Source organism: Globicephala melas, chromosome 2, assembly GCF_963455315.2.
Source record: "Globicephala melas chromosome 2, mGloMel1.2, whole genome shotgun sequence".
In the NCBI taxonomy this organism is placed as follows: Eukaryota; Metazoa; Chordata; class Mammalia; order Artiodactyla; family Delphinidae; genus Globicephala; species Globicephala melas.
In genome coordinates this window covers 33293424-33309173 of record NC_083315.2, presented here as the reverse complement: position 1 = coordinate 33309173, position 15750 = coordinate 33293424, and the positions used below count along the sequence as shown (strand labels likewise).

The following is a 15750-nucleotide window of genomic DNA, read 5'->3' as shown; positions in this document are numbered from 1 at the left end:
ACTGATTTATAGAAATAAGATTGACTTTTCTATATTGATTTTTGTGTCCAGCAACCTAACTAAATTCTTATTACATCTAATAATTTGTAGATACTTTCTGGTGTAGCTGTCTGGTGTCATCCAGACATCATAATCTGAGTTTTATTTATTTTTCATTTCTTTAAATATCTTTTACTATGGTATAATCTACATACCATAAAATCTACCCCTTTTAAGTGTACATTTCAATGATTTTTGGTAAATTTAGTGAGCTGTGCAGCCACAATAATTTGGCTTTAGAACATATTCATCCTTTTTATTTTTCCATGTCTTATACCTTTTTCATTTCTTTGACTCTACTGCATTTGCTAGGGGCTTTGTGTAATTTTGAGCAGAAGTGAGAATGGTCCTATGGCTAATTCCCAATCTAAAATGGAATAATGCTTCCACTGTTTTACCACTCAGTACAATGCTTGGTGTTTCAGTTTGTTTTGAGATAATCTGTTCATAAAGTTGCTTTCTAGCCCTGGTTTGATATGAGTTTGGTTTGGTTTTTAATCATGAATGCGATATTAAATTCCATCAAATGTTTTGTCTGTGTCTGTTGAGATGATCATATGATTTTCCTCTAAAAAGGGAAGCTTCCAATTAGTCTCCCCACCGTGGAGGGCGCTCTAGGGTTTGTTTACTGTCCCCTGAGCTCCACCAGACTGGAAAACCAATGCTCAGGTTAACCTAGTCCAGGAAATTCCTTCCAAGAGAAAACTGGCTTCAAAGCTCCTCATCTTTACCTAGTATTTGGCCTACATAGTCTTTATTTTCTTACCAGTTCATGCATCTAAGATTTTTCCATTTTATTTAGTAGTGCTAGTTTGTTTTTGCTTTTTATTTTTTTTCCATAAGGAGAGTTGGTCCTCACCCCAAGTCCATCTTACAGCAGAAAACAGAAGTGGCCAGATCTTTCAGGTTCAGTACTAAGTATGTTTTGTAATCTGAAACTGGCATGAATGGGGTCTCTCTTGGGATTCCCACTGTCATCACACACGCCATCCTCAGAGAAAGGCTGTCCCCACGTCAAACTCTGCAAAAGAGTAGACAAAACCCCCTCCCCGGTTCAGGGGAAAGAGTCAGGAGTCAGAAAACATGAGTTGCTTCCAATAGATATAAACCACCTACATCAAGTTATAAAAACAATGAACGGAAAAAAAGGCTTTGCCACCTTAGCTTCTGTAATTGTCAATCTTATTATCGTTTCCCATTAACTGCTGAAATTTGGCAGACAAAAGTAAGTTTACTAAATAGTTCAGGAGGGAAAAAAGGGGGAACTGGTTTACAGAAGATGCAAGCAGCAGACAAACGGGATCAGAAATCAGGTCTCTGGAAACCTAGGTTAGCTGCTCTCACACCCCAAAGGCAGGCTGTTGGATATGCTTCTTTCCCTTCTAAGTCTCCTGGACCTCTGGGACAGTACCACCTCTGTAGCTTCACTGATGACTCCCCTAGGTGAGCAGGGCCCCATCCTTCCAAGATCTCCCATTACAGGTACTGATCTAAGACCAGGAAGTAGCCTGCAATGTGCTGGGACACACACTCACGGGAGCATAGCCCACGCCCTTACACCTTCCCTCCACCACCATTTCTCTCCCTGCGTGCCCAGAAGGGGTGTTCCGAGAGTTGAAAACAAGCATCCCTCAGTTGCTCTTTTTCTAGTCAGTGATCAAAGGACTGAAAAGACTCAGCTCAGGTTTTCCAAAGAAGCAGGCCTGTTCTCCCTCCTAGCCAGGTCACAGTGAGATGGTCTTCATCGTTCTTGTTTCACAGCCAGAATCCACTGCCCTCTCCATTTGGATGCCACCTGTACTTTACCGCTACAGGCTTTACATCTTGGCTTCTTCAAAAGTTATCTATCGTCTTTTACAGAACAAAAACACACACCTTGAGACCTACTGCATAGCCCAGGGAATTCTGCTCGATATTACGTAACAACCTAAATGAGAAAAGAATTTGAAAAAGAATAGATCCATGTATATGTGTAACTGAATCACTTTGCTGTACACCTGAAGCTATCACAACACTGTTAACCAACTATACTCCAATATAAAATAAAAAGTTTAAAAAAACATATACACTTTGAGAAAGGTAGTGACGTTTGTAAGCTCCGAGGGTTTCTTCTTAAATCTGGACAGAATGTTTTCTTTGATGGAGAGATAAAGGGAAAAAACTGCACGAGCCCGCACATTCTGATCCATGCATCCTTTATTCCGTGACCAACCGCTGTGTCGTATCCAAGCAACAGTACACAAGCTGGCAATCAACCGCAATCCAGCTGTACAACAATCTGAGGCTTACAGTACATTTAAGGCTTTTAAATTTGGAAAAAAAAAATTTTTTTAATAAAACCAAAGAACCCTCAAACCCAAACCCCCAACCAACACAAGTAGTGTAGCAGTTTTAAGCATCTTCCACTTCTGATGCTTACGGGCGCAACTCCAGTGTCAAAACCCAAATAACTCCTAAACTAAAAAGATTAGTTTAGTGGAATTTTAATTACATAAATTTTTCAAAGCATAAACTTGTCATTTTTTGTCTTGGAAATGTTATAAAATTTTTTTAATAGCAAAACCTAGGAATAAAAACGTATTAACAAAATGTATTCAATCATTTACATTACAAACAAGGAATCTGCAGTTCATTGTTGTAGCCTGACAAAAGAAAACTATCCATTAAGAATCTATGCACAAGGTAATTGCATATATGTACAGTACTTTAAAAAAGCCTACAAGGAGGGCTTTACAGAAGGAAGGTCGGCTAGGTTCTTTGTGAGACCAACCAGACGATCAAAATATTAAAACTCTGTGGACTAGTAATAAATTTACACTTAAAAAAAACCCCAGTTTCCTTTTAAGAATATTCCAGTTATATTCATATGGTTCCAGTTGATGAAGTCGTTCATGATCGTTCCAGTAAATTACCCTTTAATTGATTTGTTTGGGGGAAAGACCGGAGTGTGAACAAAAATTAACGAAGGGATTTTCATCACGATGGTTTCCAGTTACACTATCACAGCTTCACAAATGGATTGGACCCATGAATCTAGTGGCTGAAAGAGAGCTGCAGCTCACATAATGAGAACACGGGTGGAGAGAGGCTGAGTCCTGCGTAAATGAATCCTACGTGGTGGGTAAGGAATAGAAAGGGGTGTGAGCATCTTTTATAGCAGGAGAAAACGGTCCCCCCACTCAGCTCTCATTCCCATTCTGCAAGGCGATGAAGCTGGGAATCACAACCGTTCAGTTTAACATGATGTGTGAGTTAGTAGAACCTCTGGATGTGAAAGACCGAGATGCCCTCAGCTCTTTGAGTAGGACGCCTGAAAAGCTGGGCGCTTCCTCGTGGTTATCCCGCCATGACAGCTATCCAGTTAAAGCATGTGCAAAACCGAGGATTCCTGTGTTCACAGTAGATGAGGTAAAAGCAAGTCATCTTCTTCAGGAATTAGGAAGTTCGTGAGATATGAACTGTTTTAGCCTTTCTAGGTATTGTGCATAAAGCTCTATGTCATTATGGCCAGCCCCTTCGACCCAGAGGGGCTCCACGGCCCGGGGACAGCGCTCGTACATGGCCAGGCCATGGGAGAAATCGATGACCTCGTCCTCTGTGCCGTGAATGACCAACACGGGAGAGGTAACTTTAGATATCTTGTCAATGCTGCAAGACAGGAAAGGGGGAGGGGGAGAAAAAGGACTCCTTTAGTTATGCTCACAGACGACAGACATCACACTTCATGGAACCGAGGCGGTGTTCACAGGCAAGGGAGGTAAGCACGCGAGGGTGTTTTCCCCCCTCACTTTTCTAGTAATTCACTTTTTAAAAAATTAATTTTGCATTTTGCAATAATTCTGGATTTACAGGAAAGGTACAAAGATAACACAGAGCTCCTACCCACCCCAACCCCTTTCCCATAAGGCCAACACCACGCGTTACCCATAGTACATTGCTCAAAACCGAAAACCAGCGTCGGTACATCACCAAACTCCAGACTTTATTTGGATTTCATGAGTTTTTCCACTGAAGTTTTTCCACTTTTTCCACTTTCCATGAAGTTTTTCTGTTCCAAGATCCAACTGAGAATACCACACTGCAGTTAGCCACATTGTGTTTCTGTTAAAGTATTTTATTAAAAACAGAACTCCTGAATGTCGTCAGACTAGCAATCCAGTAACTACTATTTCTGATATATTCATATTTTGGAGAGAGGATTTTTTTTTTTAAATAAACAAGCTAGACCTTAACATAGCAGAATGAACGCCTCTTTTGAAATCTGAGCACTGACTCCACGGCCACTCAAGTTTTCAGGACTCTTTCCGTGTAAGCCACCTTCAGCATCGATTAACAAGATCCTCAGAAACCTCATTTCATAGAAACAAATACCTCATTTTTAAATAAAAACCATACTCTTTAGCTTGAAAACTTAATGTACAACATCTAGATTGAATTCTGAATGATTTCTGACTGTTTACAAAAATCAAAGCTACCCACAAAGGATGAATATTTGAGCATCTCCAAAAGAATGTGCTGCAGACTCTGAAAGCGTTTCCCAAAGAGGAATTAAGAAGACTGTAAACCTTGTTGGGCTGCGTGTGTAGGCAACTTCTCTGACAGAGGTAACTGTCATTTCACCTGCAAACACATGGAGACAGGCGACCCTCTGTCCATTCTGGCCTCCTGCCAGAGACCCCCTTACTGTTGACTTTCTGTATCTGATTCTAGCCAAAGTTACAGAGGGATCAAATTGGTACTAACCGTAGGGATCATTTTGTTAAAAGTCATAGCTAACGTTTACTCAGCACTGACCACAGCCAGGTGCTTTGCACTTTACATACAAAACCGCATTGCATCTCCAATGAGCCACAGTGAAAGAGGAAGGACCATCTCTGTTAAACCAAAGAGGTAACTGAAGCTTGGAGAGATCATTAAAGGACAGACATGAGGCTGTGGTGATAGTACAGAGCTCTGACATCCATTACACATTCCAAAGATCTACAAACAGCTGTCACAGAGCCTTATTAACAACTCAGGAAGTTGCCAGCCACCTCAAGACATCCGGGAAGACTGCAAAATCTCATCAGCCATGTCATTTGCCAAGATCAGGGCCACTGTGGAAGGGGTCAACTTTGCAGATTAGGAATCTTGTTTAGAAATCTACTTTCCTTTCATATTTAAATTTTAAAGTGACTTCTTCTAAGAATGCAATAGTCCAGTTATATTCAATTTAAAAATCTATTTACTGACAGCTCCATGCTGCATGAGTTAGGAGACTCTCTGCAACCTGGAGGATGGGTGTACCTGAGGTTAAATGCCACCATCTGATTCTAAATGTAAAGGAGGTAAAAGAAAATAAACCACCAACCAAATACTAATCAGGACTCTTTATCTCTAATTTTTTAATACTAAAAAAGAAATGAGAAAGTGCCTTCCTTTGAAGACCGGGGCAGGGACTTCCCTGGTGGCGCAGTGGTTAAGAATCCGCCTGCCAATGCAGGGGACATGGGTTCGAGCCCTGCTCCGGGAAGATCCCAAATGTGGTGGAGAAACTAAGCCTATGAGCCACAACTACTGAGCCCGTGTGCCACAAACTACTGAAGCCCGTGTGCCTAGTGCCCACAACATGAGAGGTCACTGCAACGAGAAGCCCACACACCACAATGAAGAGCAGCCCCCACTCGCCGCAACTAGAGAAAGCCCACGCGCAGCAACGAAGACCCAACACAACCAGAAATAAATAAATAAAATTAATAAATTTTTTTTTAAAAAGAGAGAGAGAGGGACACAGACACAAGTGTGCATTTGGTAGCAATGGACACCGTAAGAAAACATTCCCCAAATTCAATTAATGATGAAAGTCCATGTGACTGTTAATGGTTTGAAATCTATCATATTAATACTTTATGGTACTGAATAGGATGAATGGCCTTTTCTGGCTGTTTCCACTCACCAACCTTAATTAAGCAGCTTAAACCGCTTAACTTTCTACGCCTCAGTTTCCTAACTATAAAATGAGTCTTGTGAGATAAGAGGCGTGCAATGTTTAGCCGTGGACTGGCAGATCAGACAAACCCAGTAAAGACTAGTGGCTGGTTTCCTATTAATGAATAAGCTATAATTAGTTGTCGTGGCTGTACTTTAAGGTATACGCTAATTTAAGAGTCAGGGGGGAAACCGATTCATTTTGTTGCCAGGGTAACTCCTAGCATAGCTTCCCGCAAACATGCTAAATATCTCCCTTTCAACAAACCGGCCTCTCAATACCCATTCAGCGCAAATAAGGCCACATTCGAGTCGCACATGGGCCCTACTTAGCATTCTCAGCCACGCCACTGGCAATTTGCAGTTCGTTCAACTTTCCCATGAAGCTGAACTTCCTTGAACCCGGTACAGGGTGCACAGAAATGAAGTTCACCCAAGGTGTTGAGAGAAAGTTTCTTCCTGTGAAACAGGCCAGTCTGTGGAACAGATGTTTATGCAACCAAATGATGTTCTTTTTCTCTCCCAGCAATAACAGAATGACAGCAATGAACGGGTCCATCAAAATCCGAAAACTGTACATTCTTCTGTTGAGGCTTTTTCTACAGTGTGGCCGTGTGAGTCCTGTTGTCAGAACCTCGGTCCGTTTAGCAACGTACCATGGGCAAATAGTTTTTAGCAAATACTGTCCTCAGCTCAGATTTTAAAAAACAAGCAGACGTTTTCAAAGAGAGGTATTCAAGAAGGCAGTGTGCTCGCTGCTTTTGCATGTATACACAGCTGCCCGTTTTTCTTCCTTCTATTAGGGGACTAGAAGACAGCAGGGACTGGGGCAGCAGGGGCTCTGCTGCCCCTGGGGCGCCGGCAGGAGGGGGCCCGGCTGTGGGCTCTCATGCACACGCTTCCAGCGGAGGGTGCCGGCCCCTCTGCAGGGGAGGGGGTCTTCAGGCACAAGTGGGCGGCAGGAGGAATGAGTGGTCGCACTGGTCTGGGGCGGTGGGGAGGGGAGGGAAGGACCATCCACTTACACGGTCCCTGCAGCCCATTACCAGCTTGCAAATAGCTCACGTCACTTTTTCTCTTACCTATCGGCCTGACTGAAAACGTAACAGAAATTTCAAAATTGGGGATGCTTGCGGTTTTTCTTTGAGTGTCTAGACCATGCTAATGGCCTCATCACAGATTTTGCACTTAGCTCTCGTGATTCAGCAATACATGTCCATCTGAGCGAATGAAAGAACACTGGACTAGATGTTCCTTTAAGACATGTGGGCACTTTTTTTTTTATCCTGCACGTCCAGCTAAACCAATTAATCCTGGATATCGGTACAAGCAAGGTCCTTATACATCATCTGGTAGATTGTTTTACAAATGAGTCCAGCCCAGAGGACCAGGTTTCCGGCTGGTGTACATGTCATATCCACCTCCACGTTCCCTGAGGAGCGCAGCACAGGGGCTGACGTCCGGCTGCATTCAGGAGACATTTATTAGTAGCCCACAATTAACGGTGGCATCTGATGTGAAGCTGGGTCACCGGACGCCTTAGCACTTGTTGGGCAGGAGTGAGCTTACCTGGGGAAAGCATCAAAGCAGTACGTTTTCCTGGTATCGGGAAAAGCCACGCGCAATCCAGACATCAGAGGCGAATGGAGAATTACGGCTGCACACTCGTACCTGGAGGCCAGGTCTACCGTGGGGACAGTCCCAATGCTCTGACCATACAGGATGATGTTCTCGGGGCTTACGCCATACCTGGAGAAATCAGAGGGCACGGGCCGTTAGCTGATGTGTGAAAGAAAAAAAGAGTGAGACCAACACCACAGTATCATGAACTCACAAAACTCCCACACCTGCCAGTTTAGAACCACATCATCTCACGGGTACCCTATAGCTGAAGATGGATGTGAACGCCACAAAAATGTTAGGGGCCTATCTCAGGACTAAGTGACTGAGATTCTGTCCTCCACAATTTTTGCAAAAATAATAAACATGCCATTTTTTTCTAGAAATTAACTACATGAATGCATCATAAACTTCACTTCAGTGTTCCCAGAGTCATTTCATTTCCTACTCTCCCCTCCTGAGTTTCTCTGACCATCCTAAATGTATTTCTGAAATAAAAACAGAAGCATGTTTGCTAGATCATAATATTATTAGAGTCCTTGAAATGAGGTTTTAATAAAATACAAAAGAAATGAACATTTATCATCAGGAAAAGGTACTGGGAGACAATTAATTTAAAGGCAAATATATTTTCTATAGCCTCTCCTTGGGGTTTAACCCTTCCGAGTCTTTCAATCCATCAATGGTCTCCTCCTCCACTGTCCGCCAAGGTTTAGCTGGGTAAACAGCTGCGTGGAATACAGGCTTCATTTCCTGGCCTGTCTGGCAGCCTGGCGTGCAGACGACTAAGCTTTGGGCGTGGGCTGTGAGCAAAAGTGACATGGACAACCTGCAGGCCATAACTTTAAACGGAAGGCTCCATGCCCTCCCCTTCCCGTCGGTGGGGAGGAGACGTGATGGTGAGCTACCCTGGCCCAAGCAGAAGGACGAGCATCCCATATGTGATGGAGGAACAAAACAGACGAATCCCAGGAATACAGGTACGCTACATATGAACCTACAAAGGATATCCAGAATATATTAAGGGTACGTAGAAATAAAGAAGAAAAAGACAGACCAAAGAAATGAAGACATATCGCAGAAAAGAAAACATGATGCCTAATAAACACGTAAAAAGGTGTGATGCTTGAGCTTCCCCGGTGGCGCAGTGGTTAAGAATCCGCCTGCCAATGGAGGGGACACAGGTTTGGGCCCTGGTCCGGGAAGATCCCACATGCTGGGGAGCAGCTGGGCCCATGCGCCACAACTGCTGAGCCTGCGCTCTGGAGCCCACGAGCCACAACTACCAAGCCCGCCGTGCCACAACTGGTGAGGCCCACGCACGTGGAGCCCGTGCTCCGCAATAGGAGAGGCCACCGCAGTGAGAAGCCCGCGCACCTCGACAAAGAGTAGCCCCCGCTCGCCGCAACTGGAGAAAGCCCGTGCGCAGCAATGAAGACCCAACACAGCCAAAAATAAATAATGATAAATAAAAAAATTTTTAAAACTTAAAAAAAAAAGATGTGATGCTCAACCTCGTTAGTATGTGAACATGCAAATTAAATCCACAATTTATTTTTTTACACCTAAAAGGCAAAAACTAAAAAGTCAGACAATGTCAAGGGATATAGCAAGGACATGGAAAAGTGGAAGTCTGTGACATTGCTGCAGGAATATAAATTGGCATGAGCCCTTGGGAAGATAATGTGATATTATCTGCTGAAGTTGAAGGCTATAACCCAACGATTCCAACTTCTTTGCATAAATACCTACTGTAGTTTACAGGGCAGTAGGACGTGCTTTCTTTTCTTTCTTTTCTTTTTTTTTTTTTGCTGGGTAATGTAGTTTTTTATTATTATTACATTATTATTTTTAATTGAAGTAGTTGATTTATAATGTGCCAACGTCTACTATACAGCAAAGTGACTCAGTTATACACATATACATTTTTTTTAATTTTAAAAAAATATTTATTTATTTGTTTATTTTTGGCTGCATTGGGTCTTCGTTGCTGTGCTGGGGCTTTCTCTAGTTGCGGCGAGCGGGGGCTACTCTTCCTTGCAACGCACGTCCTTCTCATTGCAACGGCTTCTCTTGCTGCGGAGCACGGGCTCTAGGTGCACGGGCTTCAGGAGTTGTGGCTCACGGGCTCTAGAGCACAGGCTCAAGTAGTCGTGGCGCACGGGCCCAGCCGCTCCACGGCATGTGGGATCTTCCCAGACCAGGGCTCGAACCCGCGTCCCCTGCAATGGCAGGCAGATTCTCAACCACTGCACCACCAGGGAAGTCCTATACATTCTTTTTTTAAAATATACTTTTCCATTATGGTTTATCCCTAGGACATGCTTTCTGATAACAGCCTTCAGTGAAAAGAACTGTCAGTCTAGAGCTGAGGCGGGTGGCAGGATTTCACTGAGCTGCCTCCCCCTCAGGCTCCCTCAAACTTCACAGGAAAATGGGGGCCCTTAGGAAGGAATCTGGGGAGGGAATGGCTATTTCTGGCTGGTAAGTGCTGTTCTGTGCTTTATAGAGAGGCGACATCTGGGCTGTGCCGAGAGGGGCGGACAGGAGCTGAACACGTGGGGATAAAAAGGACCGTCAGTAAGCAGCATGAAGTCACACAGGGCCGGGGTGGAGTCCAGGGAGCAGCTTGGGGGGCTGGAGGGCTGAGGCGAGGCTGGGCAGGCCATCAGGGGGAAGATAAGGAGGTAGAGCTTGTCCTGGAGGAGGTGAGGGGCCACTGGAGACGTTCAGGTCAAGGGGACAGGAACAAGGCTGTGCTTCGTGAAGATTCATCTTCCTGCAGCACGCAGGGCATGACAGAGCATAAAAAGGGAGCAGGGAGATAGGTAAGGGACTATTAAGAATCCTACAGGGAAGGGGAAACAGGAATGTAAAAATCGAAGACAAACCAACCAACAAAAAAGAGATGCTCTCCTCCCCAGACGCAGGTAGGAAATCGCCTGCTCAGAACGAGGATGCACCCTCTCTTTCTACAGGGAAGTTTCTGTGTGGCCCCAGCCCTTTGAACTTTGACACCATCTAATACAACTGTGCCTGTGGAGGGGGCTCCCAAGATGCACGTTTTGTCTGACGTTCTTGCCTGGGCTTCATTTCAGTTGGAAGAACAGGTTATTAAAAAACGGTTGGGCTTCCCTAGTGGCACAGTGGTTGAGAGTCCGCCTGCTGATGCAGGGGACACGGGTTCGTGCCCCGGTCCGGGAGGATCCCACATGCTGCGGAGCGGCTGGGCCTGTGAGCCATGGCCGCTGAGCCTGCGCGTCTGGAGCCTGTGCTCCGCAACAGGAGAGGCCCGCGTACCGCAAACAACAACAACAAAAAAATAAGATTAGGGGTCTCCTTCTCCCCCCACAATTTGCATCAAAAGTAGGCTATGACATCCCAAAGCACGAGGGCCATGGGATGCTGCATGTGGCGGGGTGTGGAGGTCAGAAGGCACCTGAAGGTAAGAGCACCTCCAAACCTCACATGTGAAGTGTAGGGTCTTTCCACAGTGGCCGTCCCGTGGCAGGATATTTTGCTATTAATGATAAACAAATAGATCATAAATCAAAAAAGGAAGAGGAAGAGGAAAATGAAAACTGAATGCAGTTACTGAAGAACAGAGGATTAAGAGATGATTAATACTAAAAATCAAAAATAAAGCTGAAGACTTCCGTATTGAAATGGCATCAGACTCGCCCATACCTTCTTTGATCAAATTTGTGGAATGATGAGAATCACATAGGATAACCTATCCCAGTAATGAGTATTATCGTTATAGTCGAACCTATTTTCTCAGTATCTTTTTTTTTTAACATCTTTATTGGAGTATAATTGCTGTATAACAAAGTGAATCAGCTATGTGCATACATATATGCCCATATCCCCTCCCTCTTGCATCTCCCTCCCACCTCCCTATCCCACCCCTCTAGGTGGTCACAAAGCACCGAGCTGATCTCCCTGTGCTATGTGGCTGCTTCCCACTAGCTATCTATTTTACGTTTGGTAGTGTATATATGTCCATGCCACTCTCTCACCTCGTCTCAGCTTACCCTTCCCCCTCCCCGTGGCCTCAAATTCATTCCCTACGTCTGCATCTTTATTCCTGTCCTGCCCCTAGGTTCTTCAGAATCTTTTTTTTCAGATTCCATATATACGTGTTAGCATATGGTATTTGTTTTTCTTTCTAACTTACTTCACTCTGTATGACAGACTCTAGGTCCATCCACCTCACTACAAATAACTCACTTTCATTTCTTATTATGGCTGAGTAATATTCCATTGTACATACGTGCCACATCTTCTTTATCCATTCATCTGTCAATGGACACTTAGGTTGCTTCCATGTCCCGGGCTATTGTAAATAGTGCTGCAATGAACATTGTGGTACATGACTCTTTTTGAATTATGGTTTTCTCAGGGTATATGCCCAGTAGTGGGATTGCTGGGTCATATGGTAGTTCTATTTTTAGTTTTTTAAGGAACCTCCATACTGTTCTCCATAGTGGCTGTATTAGTTTACATTCCCACCAACGGTGTAAGAGGGTTCCCTTTTCTCCACACCCTCTCCAGCATTGATTGTTTGTAGATTTTTTTTTTTTTTTTTTGCAGTACGCGGGCCTCTCACTGTTGTGGCCTCTCCCGTTGCGGAGCACAGGCTCCGGACGCGCAGGGTCAGCGGCCAGGGCTCACGGGCCCAGCTGCCCCGCGGCATGTGGGATCTTCCCAGACCGGGGCACGAACCCGCGTCCCCTGCATCAGCAGGCGGACTCTCAACCACTGCGCCACCAGGGAAGCCCCTGTTTGTAGATTTTTTTGATGATGGCCATTCTGACGGGTGTTTTTCTCAGTATCTTGATACTGTGTTTTATATCCTGCTCCATGGACCTTGGGGGCCACACTGAATAAGTAAAGGAGAAATGGGCACAGACTCAAGGAGCAGAGGTGGGTGTGTGGTTACTGGAACAGCCTTTTCTCTTGAGGGCCCTGAATCTGTCCATCCTCTGAGATCATGATCTTGAAACGCCTTATGGAGAAGGCTGAGTATTTCACTGAAGGACCCTCAGCTTTCAGCTTTCCACTCACAGGCACCAGGACACGCCCAGTACCAATCTCAACAAATTCCACCTTTGACACACAGACATTCGTAGCCTTAATGACAACAAACACTTTGCAACTCAACGTTTTCACTGGAAAACTTCATCACGTAAAACAGTAGCCATTAAATAGCGGAAAACATGACAACTGGCATGACATTAAAATAAAGAACATCCGGTCATCAGAAGACATCAGTAAGAAAGTAAAAAGGCAAGTGGGAAAAGATATTTGCCACACGTATAACCAACAAAGGGCTCACATCTACAAAACATAAAGAACACATCCATCAGTGGGGAAAAAATGACCAAATACAGAAAAGCAGCATTTTACAAAATGGGCATTTCATAAAAGAAGAAATCTAAATGGCAGGGAGGGAAGAAAGGGAGGGAGGGAGGGAAACTCAACTTCATTAGTAAAAACGAAATGAAATTTCACCAATGAAAACCACAATGTGGTACTAACAAAAATTTAAAAGTTGACAATATCAAGTGTTGACAAAAATGTGACCACAGGAACTTTCATTCACTCCTGATGGGGTTGTTAAGTTGATAGAAGCCCTTTACAAAAAGTAAAGGTGAAGACATAATAACACGTACACAGTGACCTAGCAATTCTACTCCCAGGTATATTCACCACAGATTAGAAATGTCTTCAAGACCATTTGTGAGCGGTTGGAGACAACCCTAAGGGGTGTCAACAGGAGGGCGGATAAGTGGATGGGGGTGAAGTCGTGCCACAGAATATCACAGGGCAACGCTGATGAATCTTAAAGGCTTGCTGTTAATCAGAAGGGACAGACACAAAAGAACACATGCTGTACAACACCATGTGCAAAAAACTTAAACCCACCCGAATTAAACTTTACTGTCTAGGGATACTTAACTGAAAGAAAAGCAAGGACGTGAAGCCCTAAAAACCAGGATAGCGGTTAAGGATGGGGGAGGGGAACGGGTTATGGTTGGGAAGAAGCATGTCATTTTTGGCGGGGCTTATGACTCGCTGGTTATAGTCTATGTCTTTTTTTTTTTTTTTTTTTTTTGGCTACGCCACTCGGCATGCCGGATCCTAGTTCCCTGACCAGGGCTCGAACCCTCGCCCCCTGCAGTGGAAGCATGGAGTCTTAACCACTGGACCGCCAGGCAAGTCCCTATAGTCTGTGTCTTGTCACGCGTGTTCCTTTTACAGTTCATTAAGCCAGATATGTGCATCTTATGAACATTTCTATCTGGCTACTTCTATCTGTTATATTTCGCAACAAAAACTATTTTTAAAAAGTTCGCCAGATATTTCAGATATGGAGACAACCCTCCTCAAAACTGTTACAACTCATGATAGATTTTTGTGCTAAAAACAAATCTCCTAAGGAAACATGAGCCCATTAAAAATTATGTCTCAAGAGCTAATGTGGGGAAAAGTCATGTTGAAATGTTCCATAAAAAGCAGCCTACAGAAAACAGGGTCACAACTATGTTCCTTCCAACAAAATCTATATATGGAAAAGGGACTTGAAAGTAATATATTAAAATGATAATAATGGTAATGTTTCTTCTTTCAAAATTTCATTTCTAATTCGGGTAATGATTAGGCAGTGATTTGTTAAAATAAATAAATAAAGGAAACGGTATTGCCGGGCCTTTTTGCATGGAGTCAGCAAGCTTTCTTTACAGTGTCTGTATTTGAAAAGGCTTTGAAAACTGTAACATGCTAGTGAAGTGTTCAGATTCGTCAGTATTACATTGAGGACTTTTCCACTGTTTTTCCCTGTTTATTAGACTGTTTATTATACTGTCTGACAACACATGAGATGCCTAGGAGGTGGGGATGGGGGCTAATTCTTTGAAGGTATGGAAGATTTTCGGGAAAACTCTAAGAGGCCTCTGTTCCAACACCCGCCGCCTGCAGATGAGGATGTTGAAGCGGAGGGTCCTTTTCATGGTACCACTAGGGTGTTGTTTTTGACAAAAAAAAAAGCCAGAAGACTGATGACCTCTATACCAACGGTTCCAAAGTGAGAAGTATCTGAATTTCTTGGGACTTTTTAAAAATGTAAATTCCCCTTACTTAGAAATCTTCCATACTAGAAATTCCAGCGGGTTTGTGGATTCCTCAAACTAACCATTGTTTGATACTGAGTAAAAAGGGTCAGACCAGATCCTACAGACCTTTTAGCTCTCAAATTCAATGAAAAGATAAAGGATAAAAAGAGAGATGGTAAAGGGAATCTATTACTAAGTCTGTGTGAAATACAGGTCATTTAAAGACCACAGCTTTTCACAAAAGAGCAGGATTTAAGTGCAAAGTATTTTCTTCAAAAACGTCAACAATCCCAAAGTCCAAAACCTTTATCCTAAAGTAAAACAGATGTTAAACCCTCCCAACCTGGAACAGGACAGTTTTGTAGCAGGCAGACATGACACACAGGCAGGCAGGATTTTCTGCATTTTTACTTAGAATTTGCTATTTTCGGGTACGACGATAGCAAAACACTAAAAGTGATTTCTTCTCGCTCGTACCACCTTTGTGGGCAAGACACAGGGACGGGAGGAACAGCAGCAACGGCCTACAAACAATGTTTTCTTCAATGCGTCCAATCCCCAAGGCAGGCTTTTACAAGTGAACTTCTGCATTGCTCAGCTACAAACACACTAGTCGCTGGGTGGGTGACTTCAATCAGGAGACAAGGACGCCGTCCCTCCCGTCCTACGCCTACCAGCTCTCCTTCCTCTGCTGTTTCCCCCTGCTCCCTGGCGTGTCTGGAAGAGGCACTGCTTTTCCATCCCAGGGCTAACCTTCCACCTGAGCGCTGGATTCCCACCCTCCCAGGACTTTGAGAATTTCATCCCCACCCACGCCGAATTCCAGTCTTATTCCCAACGCACCACACGTCTCCAAGTCTCTGAATCTAAGAAAGGGCCTGTCTTCACGGGTGCTTCATCCTTTAAGTGATGGCCCCATCTCTTGCCTCTGCTTCCCTACTGCATCCTCAACCCTAACAAAGGCCCCTGAAACCCACCCTCTCCTCCCACAATGTCCCGAAAGCTGCTA

The 15750-nt window shown here is 44.1% G+C and overlaps 1 protein-coding gene across 1 annotated transcript in view; it reads right to left on the bottom strand.

The window, feature by feature from the left end:
* Positions 1-2223: 2223 nt before the first annotated feature.
* Positions 2224-15750, bottom strand: part of ABHD17C (abhydrolase domain containing 17C, depalmitoylase) — a 56841-nt gene continuing 43314 nt past the window's right edge. Inside the window, exons 2-3 of the mRNA XM_030878466.2 lie at positions 7576-7755; positions 2224-3687 (exon numbers count right to left, since the gene is read on the bottom strand). Coding sequence (XP_030734326.1) covers positions 3468-3687; positions 7576-7755 — 400 coding nt within the window. The 3' untranslated portion in view covers positions 2224-3467. The remainder of the gene's footprint in view (positions 3688-7575; positions 7756-15750) is intronic.